At 35.1% G+C, this 22772-nt stretch overlaps 1 protein-coding gene across 1 annotated transcript; it reads left to right on the top strand.

Annotated features, from left to right (window-relative positions):
- The first annotated feature begins 4254 nt into the window (after positions 1-4254).
- On the top strand, positions 4255-21932 carry LOC141665571 (uncharacterized). The gene is made up of 21 exons (XM_074471556.1): positions 4255-4649; positions 6010-6094; positions 6471-6510; positions 6605-6853; positions 7716-7815; positions 7896-7970; positions 8931-9029; positions 10254-10370; positions 10518-10633; positions 11068-11167; positions 12153-12511; positions 12938-13265; positions 14499-14710; positions 15505-15723; positions 17122-17308; positions 18223-18473; positions 19267-19359; positions 19442-19543; positions 19803-20160; positions 20561-20698; positions 20780-21932. The coding sequence occupies exons 1-21, from the start codon at positions 4518-4520 to the stop codon at positions 21668-21670; spliced, it is 4251 nt and encodes a 1416-aa protein (XP_074327657.1). The 5' UTR covers positions 4255-4517; the 3' UTR covers positions 21671-21932.
- The last annotated feature ends 840 nt before the right edge of the window (positions 21933-22772 follow it).

The following is a 22772-nucleotide window of genomic DNA, read 5'->3' as shown; positions in this document are numbered from 1 at the left end:
TTTTCTAAACTGTCACTTGTCATTTCTATTTATAGAAAAGCAAATCTTCCATTTCTGGCTTAACATATCTTTGGCATCCCGTGTTTACTTTAATCTTCCTCTGTCAGTTAATCTTTGCCATTGATCTTGCACACTCTTCAAACTACTTTTTGTAGACTTGTCAATCCAGCTGTTGGATTGTTTGTTGATTGTTTATCTTGGATATTAAACTGATCTGCAATTCTGTACTTTGAGACTGTACTTCAAGATCTCCAATTTGAATTAATAGAACACTTGACATCTCGATAAGTACATAGGCTTATCGAGATCTCTAGCACTCCATAATGAGTTTGGCTTGTAGAGATCTTCAGCTTGTCGAGATCTCTAGTCTTCATATCTTCCCTTTGACTTGTAGATATCTCCGACTTCTCGAATAAATGTAGGCTTGTCGATAACTCTGAGTTTTCTAGTGAAGGAATGACTTGTCGATATCTTCTTGAGTTCTCGAGTAGCTTTCTTGACTTCTCTACTCCCGATGGATAAGGCTTATCCGTCGAGTAGACATTGTTCATCCGTCGAGTAGACATTGCTCATCCGTCGAGTGGATGTTGCTGATCCATCGAGTAGACACTGCTCATCCATCGAGTAGAAGTTGCTCATCAATCGAGTAGATTTTGCTCATCCGTCGGTACTCTCTGGAGTTTGAATGACTTCTCGATAAGCCATTCTGGAGTTCTCGAATGACTTCTCTATAACATTAAATCTGTGACTTGTAGAGATCTTGACTTAGAACATTTTTCTCCAAACAAATTTATTCAACTCCAAGCTTCTTCAAAATTCTTCCGAGGCATGATCTTCTTGATCTTCTTCCAGATAGAATTCTTAGGCTTGATACAGTTTTAGGAAAAAGACTTCAGTCTGCTCCTTTGCATTTTTTACAGACTTTGTGCTACAAGTACAAAATAAAAATTTAGATAACAATACAACTTACTTAGGGTTGACCCCAAGCTTAACTAATTATTGGAAATAACTGTACATTAATCTTCTACTTAGATCATAAATGCTAATGACATTGTTAGCTCCAGTAATCTTTAACATTATCTATTATATATTACAGAGTTTTTCATGGATTATGTCCAATACGACTGGAAGAGCAGAGATGTGTGTGTTCAAGACGGACTCAAAGTCCTGCATAGAAGATTCTGGATCTCCTTCCTCAAGGGGACTCCTAATCACCATCTAAGTTGGAGACCTGTCCACCAAGTCTCCCAACAGAAGTCTAACCCTAGACTCACCTCTATATAAAGGGCTCTACCCCTCAATCTAGAACTACATTTTTTGCTTGATTCTCTACAACACAGAGATACATAGGCATCTTGCAAGAATCGATAGTCCTGAATGCAAGAGCAACCATTAAAGCTCGAAGCTCACCAACCCTAGCATTAAATACTAAAGTATTCAGTTTTTATTCCACAACATCACCCTATATAAGTTAACAAGCAAGTAAGGGGCATAAATCATTCTATCGGAATATACAAAATCTCGGTACACTTGTTGTGGACCACAAAATGACCATTGGACATCAACAAATCATTTATTATAAAAAAACCAAGATGATAGCATGAAAACATATATATTTTCCTTTTAGAAAAAAATAATTTGCTCATTATGGTTTTCTTTTCTTTCAACATTAAAATTACAAACCTATTATGACACCCCACAAACCCATCCTTTCGTGGATTCAGGTCATCACGGTATCATGCTTCACACACCTGTATTAACATTACAAACCATAATATAATATAACGTTCACTGTGGACGCCACTCCACAGATCTCATGATCGAGTCACCACACTTACCTGTTTATTACATACATGATAGAAACCTTACTACAAGTCTGGAAGATAAGGTACAAGTCCGAGAAAAGTCATAATACATTATTACAGATAATAATTTATAGATATATGGCTAAACACTGCCACTGCGAATATGCACCTTCCCTTTCCGTTGTCTTGCCTGGGAATACGGATCATCCGCTTCGTTCTTGATTAGGGATTTTTGATAGATGTCTTGGATTGATGTATGTATTTATTATTTTGTGTGATTGTGTGTGTGCGAGTTGTGCATGCATGCAGTGGAGGGAGAGAACTGAGAGCGACCACCAGATGTGGTGGTGTTGACGGGCGAAGATGAATAAGAGATGGGAGCGGGAGTCGGAGATGCAGACTTATTTGTGCCAATACGAGGGTGACATATATGATGACTTTAAACCATTTATTGGTTATTCATGAGTCGTCAATGACTGACTGTGTCGTATTATAGGACTTTTTTGTGTAGATCTTATTTTATTTTGTTGATGTCTTATTTTATCGGATATATTTTTTTAATTATTTTTTAATATATTATCCTTATTTGATTTGTTCTTATTTTAAAGATGATTGGAAAAATTTCCACTGTGTATTTTTTCAGACTTTATATCACAATTATCTAGAGAGGGACCTATGATTACAAGACAGTTTAGTTTCAAATTTTGGTGACACGAGGTCTTACAACTATCGAAATACACTAGTTCTTATTAGTTTTGTATAAAATGTACTTTGTAGAGGGCACACATTTTACTTCATGAGTTTTTTTTCTCATAAAGGTTTTACTCTTATGAGGTTTTAACGAGCCTTTTTTGTGAATTATCTGTTTGAGACATTAAGGTTTTATTGTCTACACATCGGGAGGCAACTTGCGTGCCTTTCAAATAGATGATGAATTTTGTTAATGAAATATATATTTTTATTGTATTTCGAAATTTTAATAATGAAATTATTTCATTCTGACAAAAAAAAACGATTTATTCCCGTCAACATGTGGAAAATGTGAAGAATATATATGATACTTTCAACTGATCTAGCATCATTGCTAATAAATAGCATTGGATCATCTGTATATTTTAAATGAGAAACTAAAAAACCTTCCTTAGGGGTCGTTTGATTCTCCAAATTCTGAAATCAGGTACGAGTTTCAGTCATTTCAACCTCATACTTGGTGTTTGATTCATAAAAAAAATTGATACACATTCCTCGAACCTCCAAGGTATGGGTTTTTCATACACAAGGAGAGAGGTGTGTATGAGAGAGCCGTATGCGAATAAAATATGTAACTACAATTTAATTTCTATTTGCATTTAAATGTAATTGTTTAATACCAAGATAAATATATGAACTAAAAATATATTAAAATAATAATTAAATAATATATTTAATTAAATTAAAATTATTAACTTAAATTATTTTAAGTTTAGAATGTTCATTCCAATACTCAAACAAACGCATGATATCAGATATGATGTCCGTTTGGGAAATTTTAAAATAAGTAACTCATTACTTAAAATGAATAAGTGATTTATAAGGCGATAAGTAGATAAATACTTATAAGTTATATAAGTGTTTAGATAATTTTACTTATAAGTCAGAATTATTTTTATTTAAATAGATTAAAAATAAATAATTTTTAAATATAATCATATTATTTCATGAATTTGAGATTAAATTAACATTTAAAAATATATATTTTAAAACTAAAGTTAATAAAAAGGCAAAAAATCAAAATAAGTTGAGAAAAAGTACATCGTTACTAACATTCAATTTATCAGCTTATAAGTTAAAAATTCCACTTATAAATTAGGTACGAAAAAACACTCCTCCTTATAAGTCAATAAATGACTTAAATGTTATTGGCCAAACAGACCCATGATATCTCCACCTCATATCATCTTAATCTGATTCTTGATTTCAAGCCGATACCGAACCAAACCATCTCTTGGATTTCTAATTTTCTATAGCTTTGAAGATTCATATCCTCTCTCCCTTTTACGTCATGAAGCATCTCTACAACTAAATAAAAATAAAAGAAGATAACAGATCAGCTTGTCGTAATCCTTTAACTGGGATAAAAACTAGTTATACTTGATATTTTTACTTCTGAAATCTGAATTTGAAATATTGAATTATTAAAAAAAATCACACTTTATTTAGCTTTTTTAATTATTCATTTTTCTTGAAAAATAAAAAAAGAAACAAAATTAAGTTATAATATGATGAAATAAAAAACCTATTGTCCTGAATTAAACTGAACCAACCACTCGATAGGTCCAATAAAATAAAAAAAATCAATAAAATTTTCGAATATTACAATCGACAATTCGAAATTTGCATATCGAAAAGCCGACCCGTATGACACGATGACACCTAAATTCCAATTTGCTGATTCTATAAGCTGAAAAAAATAAAAATGAAAATGAAAATGCAAACTAACACCACTTTGTAATTAAGCATCATAAATCTCAAATCAAAATCTCCATTGAAATGCCATCAAATCAGCTTCGCAACTCAAACCAAACAAATTAATCCACTTCTTCACCACTACATCAACTAATTTTACCCACACACGAGATCCAGTTCATTTACAATTATATTTCCAGATCCAAAGCTTAATTGCACTGTATGTGTGTGTAAATACACACAGTGATTATTTAATTTAAGGCGAGAATGTTGAAATTGAAGGCGTTTCGTCCGACGAATGATAAGATCGTGAAGATTCAATTGCATCCAACTCATCCCTGGCTTGTTACTGCTGATGCATCTGATCATGTTTCTGTTTGGAATTGGGAGCATCGTCAGGTCTGAAACTCACTTTTCGAGTATCGTAAATGTGTGTGGTTGTGTATTTGATTACTGGATGTAGTTGAATTTGTTTCGATGTTTCGATATTTGATGTTTTAGGTGATTTGTTGTTTTCTGTGCATTTTACTAACGATTTGTAATGGCATAGTTGGATGTGTGTATAACGAGCAAGCTATGGAATACTTCGATAAATCGGCATTGATTATGTTGATTTGATGATGTAATTCTGAGTATAATAGATGTAATGTATTTACCTCGATTAATTAATAACCTGGACTGATTTCTAAATTTCTTGGATCCTAGGGTAAGAAATAATAGTGGTTGTACTGTAGTCCGATATAGTTGAGAGGAATAAAATGGCTGGAAAGTTTAATGTAGTTGAAATTTGTTTTTGTTTCTATAGGTGTTACTTATTAGATGGTTTTTGTTTGTTTGCAAGTGTTTGTTTATTAAAAGCAAAAAGATAGGTGGATGTATATGTGTATCGATAGCTATTGCAAGCGATGAAGTACTTAAAAGGATAAAACTTAAAAAATTTGACTTTAGTGGCAATTTTGTAAGTTAGTCCAATGAGATAGTTGATGTGTGTGTAAATCTATTGAGGAACGAAACAGTTAAGAACTTGGATGGTGACTGTGTATCTATTGAGAGGAATGAAATAGCTTATGATGGGATGTAGCTGCAATTATTTTGGTTTCTATAGGTATTAGATGTTTTTTGTTTGAGTGTGGGCAATTCCATTGTGTGCGATGAAATAGTTAGGTTCCGTTTATTTGCCTCTCGCGAGATTCCCACCCGGTTAATGTGAATGGGGACGAGATTCTTACATTTTTGTATTGAAATATTATTTCCATTGCCATTAACCAGGTTAAAATCCCATTATCCAAACGACCCCTCGGGCTTCGATAGAAACTAAGAAACTTTGACTTTGGTGTCAAATAAATCTAGTGAGATAGTTGGATATACTTGAAATTGCGGAGAAAAATACCTCTTGTTTGTTGCGTCAAATCGAGTTTCAAAAGCCCGTTTATCAATGACATTTTCAGGCACACCAGAGATATCGGACCCACGAAAGAACTCATACTAATGCTAGAACTTGTTGGACTTATCTGTTAAGAGGGATAAAATAGTTAAAAACTCGGTTGTGGTTGAAATCGTTATAGTTTCTTATATTATCTGATTATTTATTGTATGTGCGTTGTTTAGTAAGAGCTATAAGATAATTGGATATGTGGGTGTTTCTGTTACGAATGAGAGTATAGTTGGTTGTTTGTTTGTCTCTATATCTAATTAGAGGGATGGAATAGTTGGATACTTGGGATGTAGTTCAAATTATTTTGGTTTGTATTGTTATCAGGTGATTTATGAGCTTAAAGCTGGTGGAGTCGATGAGAGGCGCTTAGTTGGGGCTAAGTTGGAGAAACTTGCAGAGGGAGATACAGGTACTGATTTGGTTACTATAGTTTTGCACAAACAAGTAATTGTATCTAGAGTTGGCTGTTGATGATCAGATTAGTGACCTGGTATATCTTTTTAGTACTACTGGTTATGAAGAGTATGAAATCAGCAAGTTATTTTAATAATCAAGAATCCATGCGGTGTATCGGAAGTTGTGATTTTGTGTATGTTTTTAATGATCTTGACCATAAGATGGTCAAAAAGTAAATAAATCAAGAAAAAAAAATATAATTGCAATTATCTGCCAATAATAATATTTTGTAACATGGCAAAAAGTATTTATATATTTATAGTGGATATTTTAAGGAATGCTTTCTTGTTAATAATTAAAATGATCTGATTTATTTTATCCAATGGTAGAATCTAGAGGAAAACCTACAGAAGCCATACGGGGAGGGAGGTATTGGACCTCTTTATTTGTCTTTTTTATATTGTTCTTAACCCTATCACAATTGGATGAAACCTGAAACTCCAAATGGGGGATATGTCCTAAGTGTTAAGCAGGTTAGCTTTTATGATGACGATGTGCATTTTTGGCAACTTTCTCGTAATCGGTCTGCTGCTGCGGAGGCTCCAACAGCAGTGACCAATATCACATCAGCCTTTAGTTCTCCTGCTCCATCAACAAAAGGAAGACATTTTATTGTCATCTGCTGTGAAAGTAAGGCCATATTTCTAGACTTGGTGACTATGCGTGGCAGGGATGTACCTAAGCAGGACTTGGACAACAAATCACTTCTCTGGCAAGTCTTCTCCATATTCACTCTTTCTTCTGATTGTTAGTATGTTGGAAATGGAAATGATATTGCTGCATTTTGCTTCTATCATCACTTATTAGATATGTCTGAACATGAAGCCTTGTGTATAATAAATATGTTCCAGTGATTAAACTTAAATATGTTACTATAGAATTTTATGAATTACAGTCTACTTTCTTACCTAATCATGGCTACTCTGTGATACATGCAGTGTGCCCGCTGTACACGTAGTGATTATGCTGTAAACTTCATATAGAAAATTATATTTGCTTGTCGTTTCTACTTTCTAGCTGGTGATCAACTTTCGATAATTGATTTGTTGAAATATAAAAGTTACAAGTAATTAGGCTATTCGCCTCAAGTAGATTACACAGTAAAAAAAGATGGACAAAGAGATACATTGTGAGAATGTACTTATGAATCTTGAACATCTAAAAAGGCTGCACCTTGCCTTTTACTATATTTTATGATCCTATTGAATTATTTCAATTTTATAATTTTTACCTATTAAATTCGAAATATAATATTAGAATATACAGTTACAATGCTGCAGACTCTTTGCTTTCCAAACACTACATACAATGATACATATTCATCCGAGGGTAAGGACAATGGGTGACCATTTTCTCAGATAAACACTGAAAAATATTTTTAGAGCATCTAGCTTAAAATTCAATTAAAATTAGTAGTGTAACCCAAGATTTTTTTCTAAATAAAATTAGAATCTGCAACAAGTTGAAAAACGAAAGATATATTGTCTTGAGAAATGAGAGAAATAGTAAGGTCATATTATCATTCTTCTCATGCATGCTTCAGTGCATCTGTAACACTTTTCTTTCACTTGCAGTATGGAATTTCTTTCTAGGTCTGTTGTTGGTGATGGTCCTCTGGTAGCGTTTGGGGGTTCAGATGGTGTAATTAGAGTTCTCTCAATGATAACATGGAAGGTTTGCAATTTCCTGTAGTGATAAGTTGGACAAACTTTTGATTATCTATGTATTGTGCCTCAATGTTGTTTTTTTTGCAGCTTGCTAGAAGATACACAGGAGGTCATAAAAAATCAATATCTTGTTTAATGACCTTTATGGCTTCCACTGGAGAGGTAGTTTTAGTTTCCTTTAATTGATTTTTTTTAAAATAATTTAAAATAGCTAGGGATTGAACAGAATACATCCAAAGATCCATCATACAGCTCAGTTTGTTGGGAGTCAACAGTGTTTGCAGGCTTCTTTCTATGCTCAGCATTGATTGTCAGTATCAGCTGCCACTGGCCAAACAGTCTATGTAAATACTTAATTTCCTGGACCCCTTGTTCAGTCTAGGAGTCCAGTTTATGTGCTTTGAAGTAGGCATTAATTAAAGTTATGCCTACTTTGCTGCTCCTAATTTTTTTTATATGATAAATCGATTCAAAAGAATAGTATACTCTTGTTAGAAAGAAGTCATTGTCATAGTATTACGGCTGTAAATGCCAGGGATTTGGTTGCCCGATTGAAGCTGAAATGGCAACTGTAATCCCCAGGGGGGCCCTTGTAGAAGTAGGCTCTAAATATCTTCTATTTATGCCTTATGCAAGCCGACTGCCGATTGGGCACAATTTATAGTTCCTATAGATGAAACCTAGGGACGGTACTGTTTGGCTGCGTTCTGCCAATCTAAGAAGGGGTGGGGAAACTTGGTTGTCTTTTGGAGTTTCTTAATTTTTTAATACTTATCACATTAATTTACCTCATTTCTCTACCAATTTTTTTTTGCTTATCTGGTCAATCTATCTATCAAATTAAGCATATAACCACTGGGCATTGTGGCTTCATCTCACTTTCTCAAGCTATAGGAATCACACGTTTTGTTGATTTACCTACATTCTTGTATCATAAATGAATTTTTTTTTTACCTCTGAACAAATATCATTTTCTGAAGGTTTTCTTTTGTTACCTTGGCAGAAATATGTTTCATTGTAAATATGTCAAGTGTCAACAGAGATATTCAAATTCGTGATTTTTTCTTCATTCGAAACTGTCTTTTGTGTTACATTTAAAACCTTTTTGTGTATTTTGTATAGGCACTTTTAGTTTCTGGAGGAAGTGATGGTTTACTTGTGCTTTGGAATGCTGACCATGGCCAAGACTCACGAGAACTTGTGCCAAAGCTGAGTCTTAAGGTAGCTATGTGTTTCTCCTCTCATTAGTAACCTCTTCATTCTATGAAACATGTGAAGTAATTGTTTGTATCTCACTATTGTATAGTATACAGCAATATATGGGCAAAGCCATTGTCATCAATAAATATTATATATACAAGTTGTAAATATTCATATACATCAAAACATGTGACCTGTATCTGCAAGGATTAGCCCATCTGATTCCACTCTTCTCTTGGTAATAAGAGGTCGAGGGTTTAAGCCTCGATGGACATATGCGTATGTGCGGATTTAGATTTCTGTAATTGACCTTTACCCTAAAGACTCGAGTTCAGGAGTCGGATAGTCGGATACAGGTGCTTTTCTAAGTGTCCGACTCTTAGTTTATAAAAAAACTTGGATTCGTGGATATGGATCCGAAATTGTACATGGGTGCGGGGATCTAGCATAAAACCTTTAAAGAAGTGAAATTATACCTACTTTTTATATATTTTACATCTGTAAGTTAGTGTCTTCTACCAATACAAAAGCATTCACATGATTGTTTAAGTCAATTTTTTGCATAAATTAAAAGGATAACATAGAAATAGTAAGCTTTGGATATCCCCCTCTAATAACAAGTTGCTGAGGCTGTATAAATTATTTTGAAGTAGATTGCTTAAAGTTGAACTGTCCAGTTTTCATAGAAGAATCCGACTTAGATCTCATACCCGCACCCCTGTCATGTCTGGCGGACACGGGTACGAGGGCAAAATTGAAGAGTCCGGGTAACAGACCAAAAGAACATATGTGCAGAGAATCAACTTATATATCTTGTACATGTTACAAGTGAAAGTGTTACTAATACATACAATTTGTAGTAAGATCATAATACATTAGTTAGCCGCATTACGTTCTCTGCATCCTTTGCCTTGTGAAACTATCATTTCCTTTCCCACTCTAGAAGTCTCTATCTTCTTTTTAGATTTTGAATATAACTCAAATGTATAATTTTACATGTTTGAGGATTATTAAACCTTTTAATTTGAAATTTAATAATTTAAACTTGTGATTTTTTTGTTTATCTGTATAGAATATAAGTTTAACTTATTTTGTTTACACATATTGTCATAAACCTGCTTGAGCTAAATAAAAAACCATGTATCCAGTGAGATGAGACAGTAAAAGTTGTTCATTTTATGTTTGGTTATGTATATCTTCTATGATTTTATTAGCGGGTGATTAACGTGGAATCTTTCTTGTAAGGCGCATGATGGTGGGGTCGTAGCTGTTGAGCTATCTAGGGTGATGGGAGGTGCACCTCAGCTCATTACAATAGGCGCTGATAAGACTCTAGCAATCTGGGACACATTATCTTTTAAGGTAGCTGATTCCTCTCTATGCAGTTTATTTGCAACTTCGTCATGATGAGTAAAAAATGCTGTACTTTTTCTTTCATTTGCTCCCTCCGTCCCTCCCTCCCCCCTCCTAATATATATATTTATATTATTATTATTCATCTCTTTCCAGGAACTTCGACGTATTAAACCTGTACCCAAGATGTCGTGCCACAGTGTGGCATCTTGGTGTCACCCTCGAGCACCCAATCTTGATATCTTAACTTGTGTCAAAGATTCTCACATATGGTATGCTTGTTATTCCTTCTAGTAGCAAGTGGTCGTAATTCTTATGCAACACAATTACATCTCTTATTCATTAAGATGAATTTGGAATGGAATCAATAATCTTTTGCTTTTTGTGGCGGTCCTTCTCAAAGAGTTAAATACTTCTCTCCAGAGAAGGCCCACTTTAAAAAAGTGAATACGAAGTATGTTTTATTTTTTTTGTATATCTAGCGATAGTGCTAACAAGTAATAAGATTAAAAGCACGAGTATGCAACTATGATATTGACATCAAGGACAACTGATCTCTTAACATCATTATTTCGCGGACTTTTTATCAAATGGACTAGTTTGGTGAAAAAGAGAGAGTTTGTGAGAAAGCGTAACATTTTTTTTTATATAAAATGCCTGCCTCACTTGCAATTTAAATGATCATTATTTTTTGATGTCTACACAGGGCTATTGAGCACCCTACATATTCGGCTCTAACAAGGCCATTATGTGAGCTCTCCTCGTTAATTCCTCCACTTGCACTCGGATCTCACAAGAAACTGAGAGTATGTACATTGCATGATTATTTTTTATTTGTTAAAATTTGATGACTAGTTATCTTTTTTAAAATTTTGTGTTCAGCCACATAAACTCTGATGTTTAGCTTAGTTTGGCTTTTTATGATGACAGAATGGCTGTGGTCGATAATTATTTCATATATTATCTTGTATATTGCATGAGTGTGACACTTGAGTTTTGATTGCTTAACCAATCTGTCTATCAATTGGTACTTGTTACTGCCCTGACAAGTTGTATGAGTAGAAGCGTAGAACTTTAGCATTTACATTTCAAACGATGGTTGCCATGACTACTGAATAATGTCTAAATATACCGACGGGTATGGATGCTTCAATACAAATACTTTGCCCTTAGGATTACCTGTTGAGACTGAGAGTTGTCCTCGAGCAGAGTCAGAGTCATTGACAGGGAACAGAAGTGAACATAAAGGAGTATTATTATACATTCGACTAGTTACTTTAAATATTTTTTTCTGGTGTGGAGGAAATTAATGTATGTATCTATCTGTTTTGTATGCGGGTTAAGAGTTTTTAAGCCGTGTCCCCTGCCGTTTGTGTATCTACACACCATGGCATGTCAGACGCTTACTCAGCCGTGTCGGTGCCGAGTCGCCGTGTTGGAGCGTACGGCACCCTTTTTGCCGTGTCCGTACTTCCTAGGTGGGCACTCTAGAGTCTAGCCTCTAGATGATTTAAACTTTATTCTTTATTTCTGAAATGTATGATAAAAATTAGAATCACGATAGTTTCTAGGCTTTTAGAACATTATGAGGAGATCATTTAAGTATCCCATTTTTAGGAATTGTTATATATGCTCATATATCATGTCTTAATAAAAGAGTGGAATAAAATAGAAGAACAAAGCAATTAGCCTTTGAAAGTTGCAGTGAAAATTTGTTCAAGTTCTATATTCTCTTGAGCTCAATCTTTGTCATTCAAATGTAAATGATAAAATCGATGAAATCACTTGTAGGTTTATTCTATGGCTGCACATCCATTACAGCCACACCTTGTTGCTACTGGGACCAATATTGGTGTGATCATCAGTGAATTTGATGCTAGATCTCTTCCAGCTGTAGCATCTTTACCAACACCACCAGAAAGTCGAGAACATTCGGCTGTCTATGTTATTGAAAGAGAATTAAAGCTGCTAAACTTTTCATTGTCCAACATGGTAAATCCTGCTCTTGGGAGTAACGGGTCCTTGACAGAAAATGGAAGACCGCGAGGAGATTCGTCTGAACCACTTCAAGTCAAGCAGATAAAAAAGCACATTAGCACCCCTGTTCCACATGACTCATATGCAGTTCTTTCTGTGAGCAGTTCGGGAAAGTAAGTAACCTTTAACATTTGAGTAAATCATTCGACTTGAAGTGCAGCATTAGACAGTGTAACTAGAATTACTACACATCATCTTTTAATCCTGTGTCAGACATGTGTTATGTGTAAACTGTTGTTTTTTTATGGACAAGAAATTTTAATACTCACGCACACATGCATCAAGTGGCTCGAACCCCCCACTTCTAATTACTAGGAGTCAAAGAGAAGAGGTGAACCACTTGGTCAAGGCTAGCAGTTAAATTTAATGGTTGTTTCCAGTTTATGGCTCCTAGAGAACTTGTAAGAGACCTTACAATTATTAACATAAAATAAATGATATAATTTGTCCTTTTTCTTGGTACTTGCTAATACTAGTTATGGGTATAAAAAAGCTATCTCAGTGACTGACTTTTTTTTCCCTTGTTGCTTGGGTTGCAGGTATCTTGCAGTTGTATGGCCTGACATTCCTTATTTCTCAATTTACAAGGTCAGCGATTGGTCCATAGTAGATTCAGGTAGTGCGAGGCTCTTGGCTTGGGATACTTGTCGAGATAGATTTGCTCTTTTAGAGTCTGCTGCACCTCCTCGAATTCCCTTGATTCCCAAAGGGGGATCAAGAAAAGCCAAGGAGGCTGCTGCAGTTGCTGCGCAAGCTGCAGCTGCAGCAGCTTCTGCTGCTTCTTCTGCTAGTGTGCAAGTTCGTATCCTGTTAGATGATGGGACATCAAATATATTAATGAGGTCTATTGGCGGCCACAGTGAACCGGTATCTCTTCTGTTTTTCGCAACTGATTTCTGTTTCACTCTGCTTAAATCAAAGATATCATCTATACCTCTTCTTGCATCAACCTTTAAGGATACAAAAGAGATTGACATGTTTATATTTATGAAGTAATAGGAATTTATGACGCTGTTAGATCTTATTTGGGATGGATCAAATATTAAATCCCTAAAAATTCAGGCTTAGTTAGGGATATTCTCTCTCATCTTAGTTTCAGTGGGTAGATTACCTTGGACTTTCTAAAAGATAACCAACAAAAATGATATATAATTGGAGTTGAGGCTAATTGTGTAAAGTTAAATGATATTTATGCTTTGAATAGGCTTGCATCAGAGACTTTGCCGCAGAATATGGTAATTGAATTCATGAGGTCCCTGCTCAAGTACCTTTCCTCAAGTAATGATTGCATCCCACGGACGTGTAGATTCTGAAACAAGACATCCTTTTTTAGGTGGACATTTGCATCTCAGTTGTAGTAGAAATCTATTGCCTTAAGTCCGAGTACTAAAAAATTACTCCTTGCTGCCATTGAGTTTTCTTATCTTGAAAATGATAGCTAAAGTAACTTCATAATTTAATCTGAACTCAAGTGACTGACAAGGTCGAGAGCTCGAAACTTGTATGGGCGTGTTATGTTTCAGGGTATGGGTCCCAACAGGAAAGTGTAATCATATTCAACTTAAATTAGAATTAGGTTTAATCATGGCTTGTTTATTTAGTTGAAACACTTCAGTGGCATATGCAAGTAAGATGGCTACCTGAAATTGACTTGACATTGAATCACTTGAGATTTGTGGGGAATTAGCTTGATGCAAGGATGTGGATTAAATAGATGATAAAAGATTTGTACTCGGACAGAATTTGCACACCCTGGTTTTTGATGAATTTCAAATAGCATTATGAACTAGGCATGTACTTTTTTATTTGCAACTTTCCAGTAACTCATTGATATTGTAGTCATGCTGTTAAACTTCCTTTAGAGAAATGCTGTACTTCATCACTATATTGTTATTAACAGCCTGGTCACTGCTTCCCTTTCGTTTTATACTCGGCCCTCAAGGAATTTGTATGCTTATGTTGCTGATTGGTTCAGGGGATCTACCATTTATTGTCTACACATTCCTGATTTTTGTTGTCTAGTATTAATTATCATGAGGGTCCAATTATATGCCTGACCACCTTTATGTGGCCCTTTTAACTCCAAAAATATGTTTCTAGGTTATTGGTTTGCATGGTGGAGCATTACTTGGTATTGCTTATCGGACATCACGAAGAATTAGCCCAGTGTCTGCTACTGCTATTTCAACATTCCAGTCTATGCCCTTATCTGGGTTTGGTAGCAGCGGGCTTTCCTCGTTCACCACGGTGGATGGCTATTCTTCTCATAATTCTTCAGCTGAAGCTGCACCTCAGAACTTCCAGTTATACAGGTAGGAATGAATGTCATCTTTCTTACAGATTCACACTCCTTCATTACTCCATTCTACTGATAGTGGTGTGACTCATTTCGCCAAAGGCCAAATATATGTTGGCCAAGTTGATTTCCGTATGGTGATTGCTTTTAACTAGTAAATTAAGCTTGAAAGAAAGTTGACTTAGGTTAGAAGTCTATAAATAGCTAATTTATGTTATGTCTGTACCATTATCAGTTTAGCATAGCACAGATTGTTTGTGAAATTATGTGGAAAATAACTATTAATATTCAATATAGTTTAGGAAAATAATAATTTGTAGAAAATACTAATAAAATAAAACTGGATAGCACTATATAATCTCTAAGTGCTATATAAACAAAATAGCTTTGTTATCATATGTCTCTTGCATTAAGCAATCTAATATTTATCCATTCAGAAGTTTTGTAACATCAACTATTGAGCAAATATGAACTCTTGGGTCTTATATTTTCTTAAAAAAATTCTCTGTCTGATTGTAGAGGAACCCAACTAAGTCCCTAAATATCTGAACTTCCTCTTAGTTAAATTGATTTAACCTGCATGGGTGTCGAGCACCAAAAGAGCTTCCTTGTATATCTTTGGTTACTGTGGTGTGATCCATGTTAACTCAGTTTTATATGTTATCTTATTTACGCTGATAATTGGTTCCTGTATTGTTTTCCAAGTCCCATCCCAGTTTGCTCAAAATTAATAAAATTACATTTAGTAGATATGGATGTGTAATCAAATTTACGCCGGGATTTTCTTAAGAATCGGTTTTAAATTTGCAGTTGGGAAAACTTTCAACCTGTCGGTGGTCTTCTTCCTCAACCAGAATGGACAGCATGGGACCAAACTGTTGAGTATTGTGCCTTTGCCTATCAGCAATACATTGTCATATCTTCCTTGCGCCCTCAATATAGGTACTTGGGAGATGTTGCAATTCCATGTGCTACAGGGGCTGTGTGGCAACGGAGACAGCTGTTTGTAGCTACACCAACTACGATAGAGTAAGTAGCACTTTAAAAAGATCTTACTCATGTATTACAATATATACTTGTATGAGCAGAGCAGAGCTGAAAGTCAGATACTTGTATGAGCCAAACTTTAGCAAATGAAAGTTTGGCTAGTGAAGCATTGTGAAGTGTGTACTGCTCGACTATGAGATACCATTGTTCACTAATTTGGATTCTTTTATACTGTTGAGATGAAAAAAAGAATGTCCCGTGCATGTTTTAATTTGAATTTAGAAGCCTACATAATATCAATACTATCAACAATTAATGCTATTAATAGTGCAAGTATAGGTTGAAGTAGTGAGCCACAAACTTCAGACCAGTAAAGCTACTTGTGATCATAGGATAATTCAGACATACATTATAGGTAATGGAGGGAAAGATTTCAAAAAATAAGACGGAATTCCATGTCCATTAGAAAACAACCACAACACTATAATTTTACTATCCTCCTTTTGTGTAATGTGTGCTAAGCACTGTCTTTGAATAGCATTTTTTCGTGTAGAGTGGTTTTTAAGGTCCAACTTGGGTAGAAACACAAATAAACAATTGCAGAAACAGATAAGGATCAAGAATAGTATTGAAAGTCTTCCTAAACAAAAACTGAAGCAATCTCAAACTAACATATCAGATATAGTATGAAGTGTACCACGATGAGCCATTTATTAGATTCACCGAAGAAAAATACAGTCTGTGTATACAATTTAAGAGGTAATTTTCAAACCGCTATTTATGAAACTGCAGCACTGCTATCTAACCAAATGGATTGTAGTACTGCCTCGTGCTAATCTATGTCCAACTGTTGTCCCATAGCATATAAAAAATAATAAGCTATAGTCTTCTAAACTGTATGCTCAATTCCTAGACAAAAGAAAGAAGTTCTACAGCCTCAATTTTCTCAAGCACAAGCTTGTATCATTTAACAAATGAACAGTTAACATTACATTCCTTTCCAAGATTGCGTTGTAGTAGACTAGTAGAGTTAATCACGTAGTCTTTTAGGAAATCAAGTGGATCTTATTAATTAAATGAAAGAGAAATAATTTTTATGGATGGAGATTTAACTTATAAGCATTGATGAGGACTTCAGCATTCACATATATAGTAACTATATAAAGCTCAAAGCTTAGTTATGACCAGCCTTTGCTGAAGAGGTAAAATTCTTTTAGTCTTTACTATAATCACATGGTTTAGCTATACAAAAGATGGTGTGGATTTTTGGATTTCTTTGGTTCGTGGTTAACTACCTTTAATAGTTTGTATCAGAAAGAGTAATAACCAAATCCAGAAATCAGATGAATAATTTGAGAATAATATACCTGAATCATTTCTTCACCTATGCTTCTTGAGAAAATATTGTGATAAAAGACCTGTTTTGTATGGACATTTCAGGTGTGTTTTTGTTGATGCTGGTGTTGCTCCCATTGATATAGAAACTAAACGGCGAAAAGAAGAGATGAAACTGAAGGAGGCTCGTTCGAGAGCTGTTGCAGAGCATGGTGAGTTGGCACTGATTGCGGTAGATGGTCCGCAAACTGCAACACAGGAGCGGATTTCTTTGAGGCCTCCAATGCTACAGGTTAATATATATCTTGTTAATGTATAATTGCACTTTATAAGTTACATTCTTAGGTTTTGTCTTATAGCTGTGTGTGGCAAATGTAATGGTTTTATGAAGCGACTTTTAAGTTTCAAACACATGGATTAAATCTGAAATTTACCCACAAGTCCATAACATATGGAGTAATAAATAGTTCTGATGAATTTACCAATCCTTCATCCAATATGTGATCCAATTTTCTTATGCTGTTAGCTTATACTTGAGCAAATTCACAACTTGAATTATAAATTCAGTCAAACTGACATGAGAGTTTTCATGTCCAGATATGTTCTCCCCGGTATTACCTATTACAAAGTAATGTTCTCCGATTGATTATTACTCTAGTCAAATTGAAATTACACATTTAAATACGATTAGCCCCGGAATCATGGATATTAAAAACCATTTATTTTAATCTCACTAAGTAAATGGGATTTTGTGAGTTACCATGGCTAGGAGAGTGAAGTGAGTTAGTACTTGTAGGCCGCATGTCGTAATTTTAATATACATTAGAATTTTCCTAAGCCTATCTTCTTAATTCATTGCTCTACTTGAATTTATGTATAGGTCCTTAATTTGTACGTAGTTCCAAATCTGCTTAATTTTAAGTTTGTGAAAAGCTAGATCCTGCAGAAGTCTTAAATCGAAGATATTGATTTTTGAACTATATTTTGACCTATTATTGTAACAAAGAAGCTAATGTTTTTTTTTTAATTTAATTGTAAAGTACTGCTATGTGCACAACCAGAAGTGTTCAAAAAATTGTTGCGTCAGAGTTGTAGCTTACTTCCTATACGATATTGAATTATAAAGATACCCATTTACTAAGTATCACGTGTTCATATGATTTATTGTTGGTGTAGTATATTCCTTATAAAAGAAAATCTTATCAGGTTGTGCGGTTAGCATCTTTTCAGCATGCTCCATCTATCCCTCCATTCTTAATGTTACCTAAACAATCTAAAGTTGGTAATGAAAGCTCATCCGTGCCTAAAGATATGGATAGTAGAAAAGTCAATGAAATTGCTGTTGGTGGGGGAGGGGTGGCAGTGGCGGTTACTCGTTTTCCAGGAGAACAGAAAAGGCCAGTTGGACCTCTTGTGGTGGTGGGCGTTCGGGATGGTGTTCTTTGGCTTATTGATAGGTAAGCTCTCCTTGATTTGTTATCTTATTTAATTAAGTAGTATAAATGAAATTATATCTGAAATAGGCTTGGAACTTGCACCTCGATGAAGTTTTAACATATACTGCATTCACAGTGATTCTTGGTTAACCTTGAGATCAGAATTACAACGTTTTAAAAATAATTTAAACGCACTTGTATACTACATACAACTACAAAGGCTGCCCTTGCCAGTCTTTCTGTAATTGAATTAGGTTTTAGATGCAACACTCGTATGATAGTGCTACTGTTTATGTGGGTTGTAGACGAGACTCGTCGTTTATGAAAAATGGAAATTTCAAACATGTAATTACACGTCTTTATTTGAAAGAAGCTAAACATATTTTTTTCTAGTTTCTTATTGATATTGATATGTTTAAAGTTTGATTGGACCGATTGGAATACATTCAGAGACATGCACTATATGTAAATTATGCGCATCCTTGATGTGAAATTGAGAACAATATGTTACTAATTTTCTGTCTAGACATTCAAGGTATTGGGATTACCTTTTATTACACTCTATGCACGGAAATTTTACCCTTGCAATCATTTAAGTTTATTTCATTTTTTGAAGAATTAGAAAGCGATGCTACATTTTTACACCAAACGACAGATGTCATAGTTATAACAAGATGATGTTTTTGTACGAACAGTTTGTAGATGGGTTCTTTTTCGTCTAACATTTCTCATCAAACAAATATTGATGTAGTCACGTAGCTAAGCTAGAAGATTTGCTACATATTACTGATGTACTATTTTAATTTCAAAATAGATACATGTCTACCCATGCAATATCCCTCAGCCATCCTGGAATCCGTTGCCGTTGTCTAGCTGCCTATGGAGATGCAGTTAGTGCAGTTAAATGGTAGGATTTATCTACTTGGTGGTTTTTAATTGAGGTAACTGTATATTATTTTCATGGATATCTAAAACTACCTTTTATGCAGGGCAAGTAGGCTTGGTAGAGAACATCATGATGATTTAGCTCAGTTTATGCTTGGGATGGGTTATGCTACTGAAGCACTTCATTTGCCTGGGATATCTAAGAGGTTTAATTTGCTTAATGCCAAGTTCTAAGTATACTTGATTCCAATCTGTAAAACAAGGCCTTTATTATGAGTCGTGCTATGCATTCTAATGGAGTATTGTAGCACTGAATGTTTATAATATCAATCTGGTATCCTTATAGTTTTTCCTACTACTACCAGAATTAGGAATTTTATTGACTAATGTAGAACTATTTGAGCAATATGTTTCACAAATGTTGCATAATTTGATTTTGACAGAATTTTAATCTGTGTTTTCCAGATTGGAATTTGACCTGGCAATGCAGAGCAACGATCTTAAAAGAGCCCTCCAGTGCCTTCTAACAATGAGTAACAGCAGGGATATTGGAAATGAAACTGTTGGGTTGAATTTGAATGACATTATGAGTCTAACTGCCAAAAAGGAAGATATTGTGGAGGCAGTGGATGGAGTAGTGAAATTCGCGAAGGAATTTCTTGATCTTATTGATGCTGCAGATGCTACTGCTCAAGGTGAGATTGCTCGTGAAGCTCTTAAGCGGTTAGCTGCAGCTGGTTCAGTGAAGGGAGCTTTACGGGGGCATGAATTAAGGGGATTAGCCTTACGACTCGCGAATCACGGGGAGTTGACTCGACTTGGGGTATGTCCTGATTTTTTTTCTTTGCTTTCATTTTGTTTCTGCTTTCTATTTCACATTAGAATAGAAAAGTAATTTATGAGTTGGTGCAAAGCTTTTAGCCAACTTCCTCTCTTCCAAGTCTGGTCTGTGTTGTATAACCACGTGTATGAGTTGTGACTTGTGAGATATATAATCTACAGTCATTTTGGCACACTTTTATGAACATTTTCGAACAATTGCTGTGCATCTGATGTTTCTCCACTTTTTGTTTATTTTTCTTAATTATATTCCAGGAAATATGCAATAATATAAATAGGCGTTATCTGCAGTATCCGGTGCATTTGATGTTTAGAAAAATCCGTGCAATAGGTTTGTCTCTGCTGATTCGTATGAGTAACTTGATTGGAAATATATTGTGCAGGGATTGGTAAACAATTTAATTGCCGTTGGCGCCGGACGAGAGGCAGCATTTGCAGCTGCACTTTTAGGAGATAATACATTGATGGAAAAAGCATGGCAGGATACTGGAATGCTTGCTGAAGCTGTATTACATGCCCAGGTACGATACAGTTTTGTATTTACAATTATTTTCTGGCGTTTTAGATTTGTTCCCTAGTCTGACCGTTTTAATGTTCTGCAGGCCCATGGGAGACCTTCTTTGAGGAGTCTGGTTCAAGCTTGGAACAAGGTATTGCAGAAGGAGATGGAGCATGGTCCTTCAACCAAGACGGATGCCGCGGCTGCCTTTTTGTCTTCTCTCGAGGAACCCAAACTTACCAGTCTAGCTGATGCTGCAAAGAAGCTTCCCATTGAGATTCTTCCCCCAGGGATGGCATCTCTTTATGCTCCTAATCCTGGTCAGAAGAAGTCTACTGCTGCTATTCAGGGTTCACTACAAGCAGCAAACAAGCCGTTATTACTTGAAGGTTCTAATTCAACACAGGCAACTGCTCCTCAGGCTGCAGAACCAGGCGCTTTTCCTACTTCAGAACCAGGCGCTCCCCCTACCTCAGAATCGGGCGCTCCCCCTTCCTCAGAATCGGGCGCTCCCCCTGCATCGGAATCGGGCGCTCCCCCTTCATCGGAATCGGGCGCTCCCCCTGCATCGGAATCGGGCGCTCCCCCTGAACCAGAATCAGGCGCTCTCACTGAACCAGAATCAGGTGCTCCTACTACATCAGAATCAGGCATTCCTCCATCAGAAACAAGCGTCTCAGAATCAGTCCAAGTGCCAACACCAGAAACTGATGCTCATTCGACTTCAGAATCAGGTCCTAATCCTCCTCCGGAATCAAATAATGGTGCAACAGGACCCACATTAGAATCAAGTGCAGTAGTTACATCAGAAACAAGTGAACCAAGTTCAGATAATCCATCTAATATATCACCTGCAAGTATTTCCAGTTTAGTACCAGCTGAAACTCCACAAACATCTGCTAGTACTTCAGTAGCGATAGAAGCTCCTAAGCAGTTTCCAGAAGTAACAAAGCCGAGTGTCCGTCCAGAATTACCAATGGATTTCTTTACATGACACTAGTAACCTGGTAAAGTTTTTGATTTTTTGATATATAGTTTGTTGTTTGTACCATTATATATTCATATGGGAAGAGGAACTATTATTATAGAGTATAAAGTGAGATTAGGGTTTGTGTAGTTGCAGAGTTTGCAATCTTTTATATGTGGCTTGACAATTGTTACACTACTTTAGTCTGTTACAATTCATCCTTTCTTTTCCTCTAATCTTGTAATACTCTCATGCCAATTTAAACAATTATGTCCTGTTTTTGAAGCTATTTAAACAGTCAGGGTCTTTTGTGTTGAATGTCTTGGATGCATAGTCGATTATTATGAAGGCCATCATGTCTTTTTTACAAACAGCTATGGTTCTTCATTCTGATTGGTGCTTCATTCTGATTGATATTCCCTTTTTTGGTAATTGGTATAAATAAAAAAAGGTAATAATAGTCTTCCTTCTTAATCAGTCTTCCTTCTTAATCTAAATTTTCTTAGTATTCTGATTGTTTTTCCATTATGCATAATATATTTTTTGCCTAATATGCGTGGCAGGGGTTGCCGGGAACATTTCACTAGCTGAAAACATTATCTCTAAATCATAGAAAAATAATAGAAGAAAAGTGGTAATAAAGTTTAGTAAATTGTTCAGTTCTTTTATAAAAATTGTCGTTGGTAGAGTTTATCAATAGAAACAAAATTCATATAGTATTTCTCAATTTTGAAATTTAAGCCCGTACATACATTTACTATCAAAAAATATTCAATTAAGGGTGTGTTTGGTATTGCTCTTACTAACAGCAAGAGCAGTCTTTTGCTGAAAACAGTTTTTAAATGCAGTTAAAAATTGTTTGATAAAATTTAAAAACTGTTTTTTGCAAAAGTGTTTTGGTCCTGAAAGCTGCTGTTAAAGAAAATAAGTACCCTATATTTTTAGAAAAAACTGATTTCACCATCAAATCTTATAAAAAATATTATTATTTTTTATTTTTAATAGCAATCTCAAATCGAACCTAAATCTTATAGAATAAAGGTGGTTGTGTGAGCAATTAATCCATTGAAAAAAACTATTAATTAATTAAATTATAATTCAAAATATTTCAAAATGTGGGAGCACTAGA

The sequence above is a fragment of the Apium graveolens genome, chromosome 1 (assembly GCF_009905375.1).
Source record: "Apium graveolens cultivar Ventura chromosome 1, ASM990537v1, whole genome shotgun sequence".
NCBI lineage: Eukaryota > Viridiplantae > Streptophyta > Magnoliopsida > Apiales > Apiaceae > Apium > Apium graveolens.
This window is presented reverse-complemented; position numbering and strand designations above follow the sequence as displayed.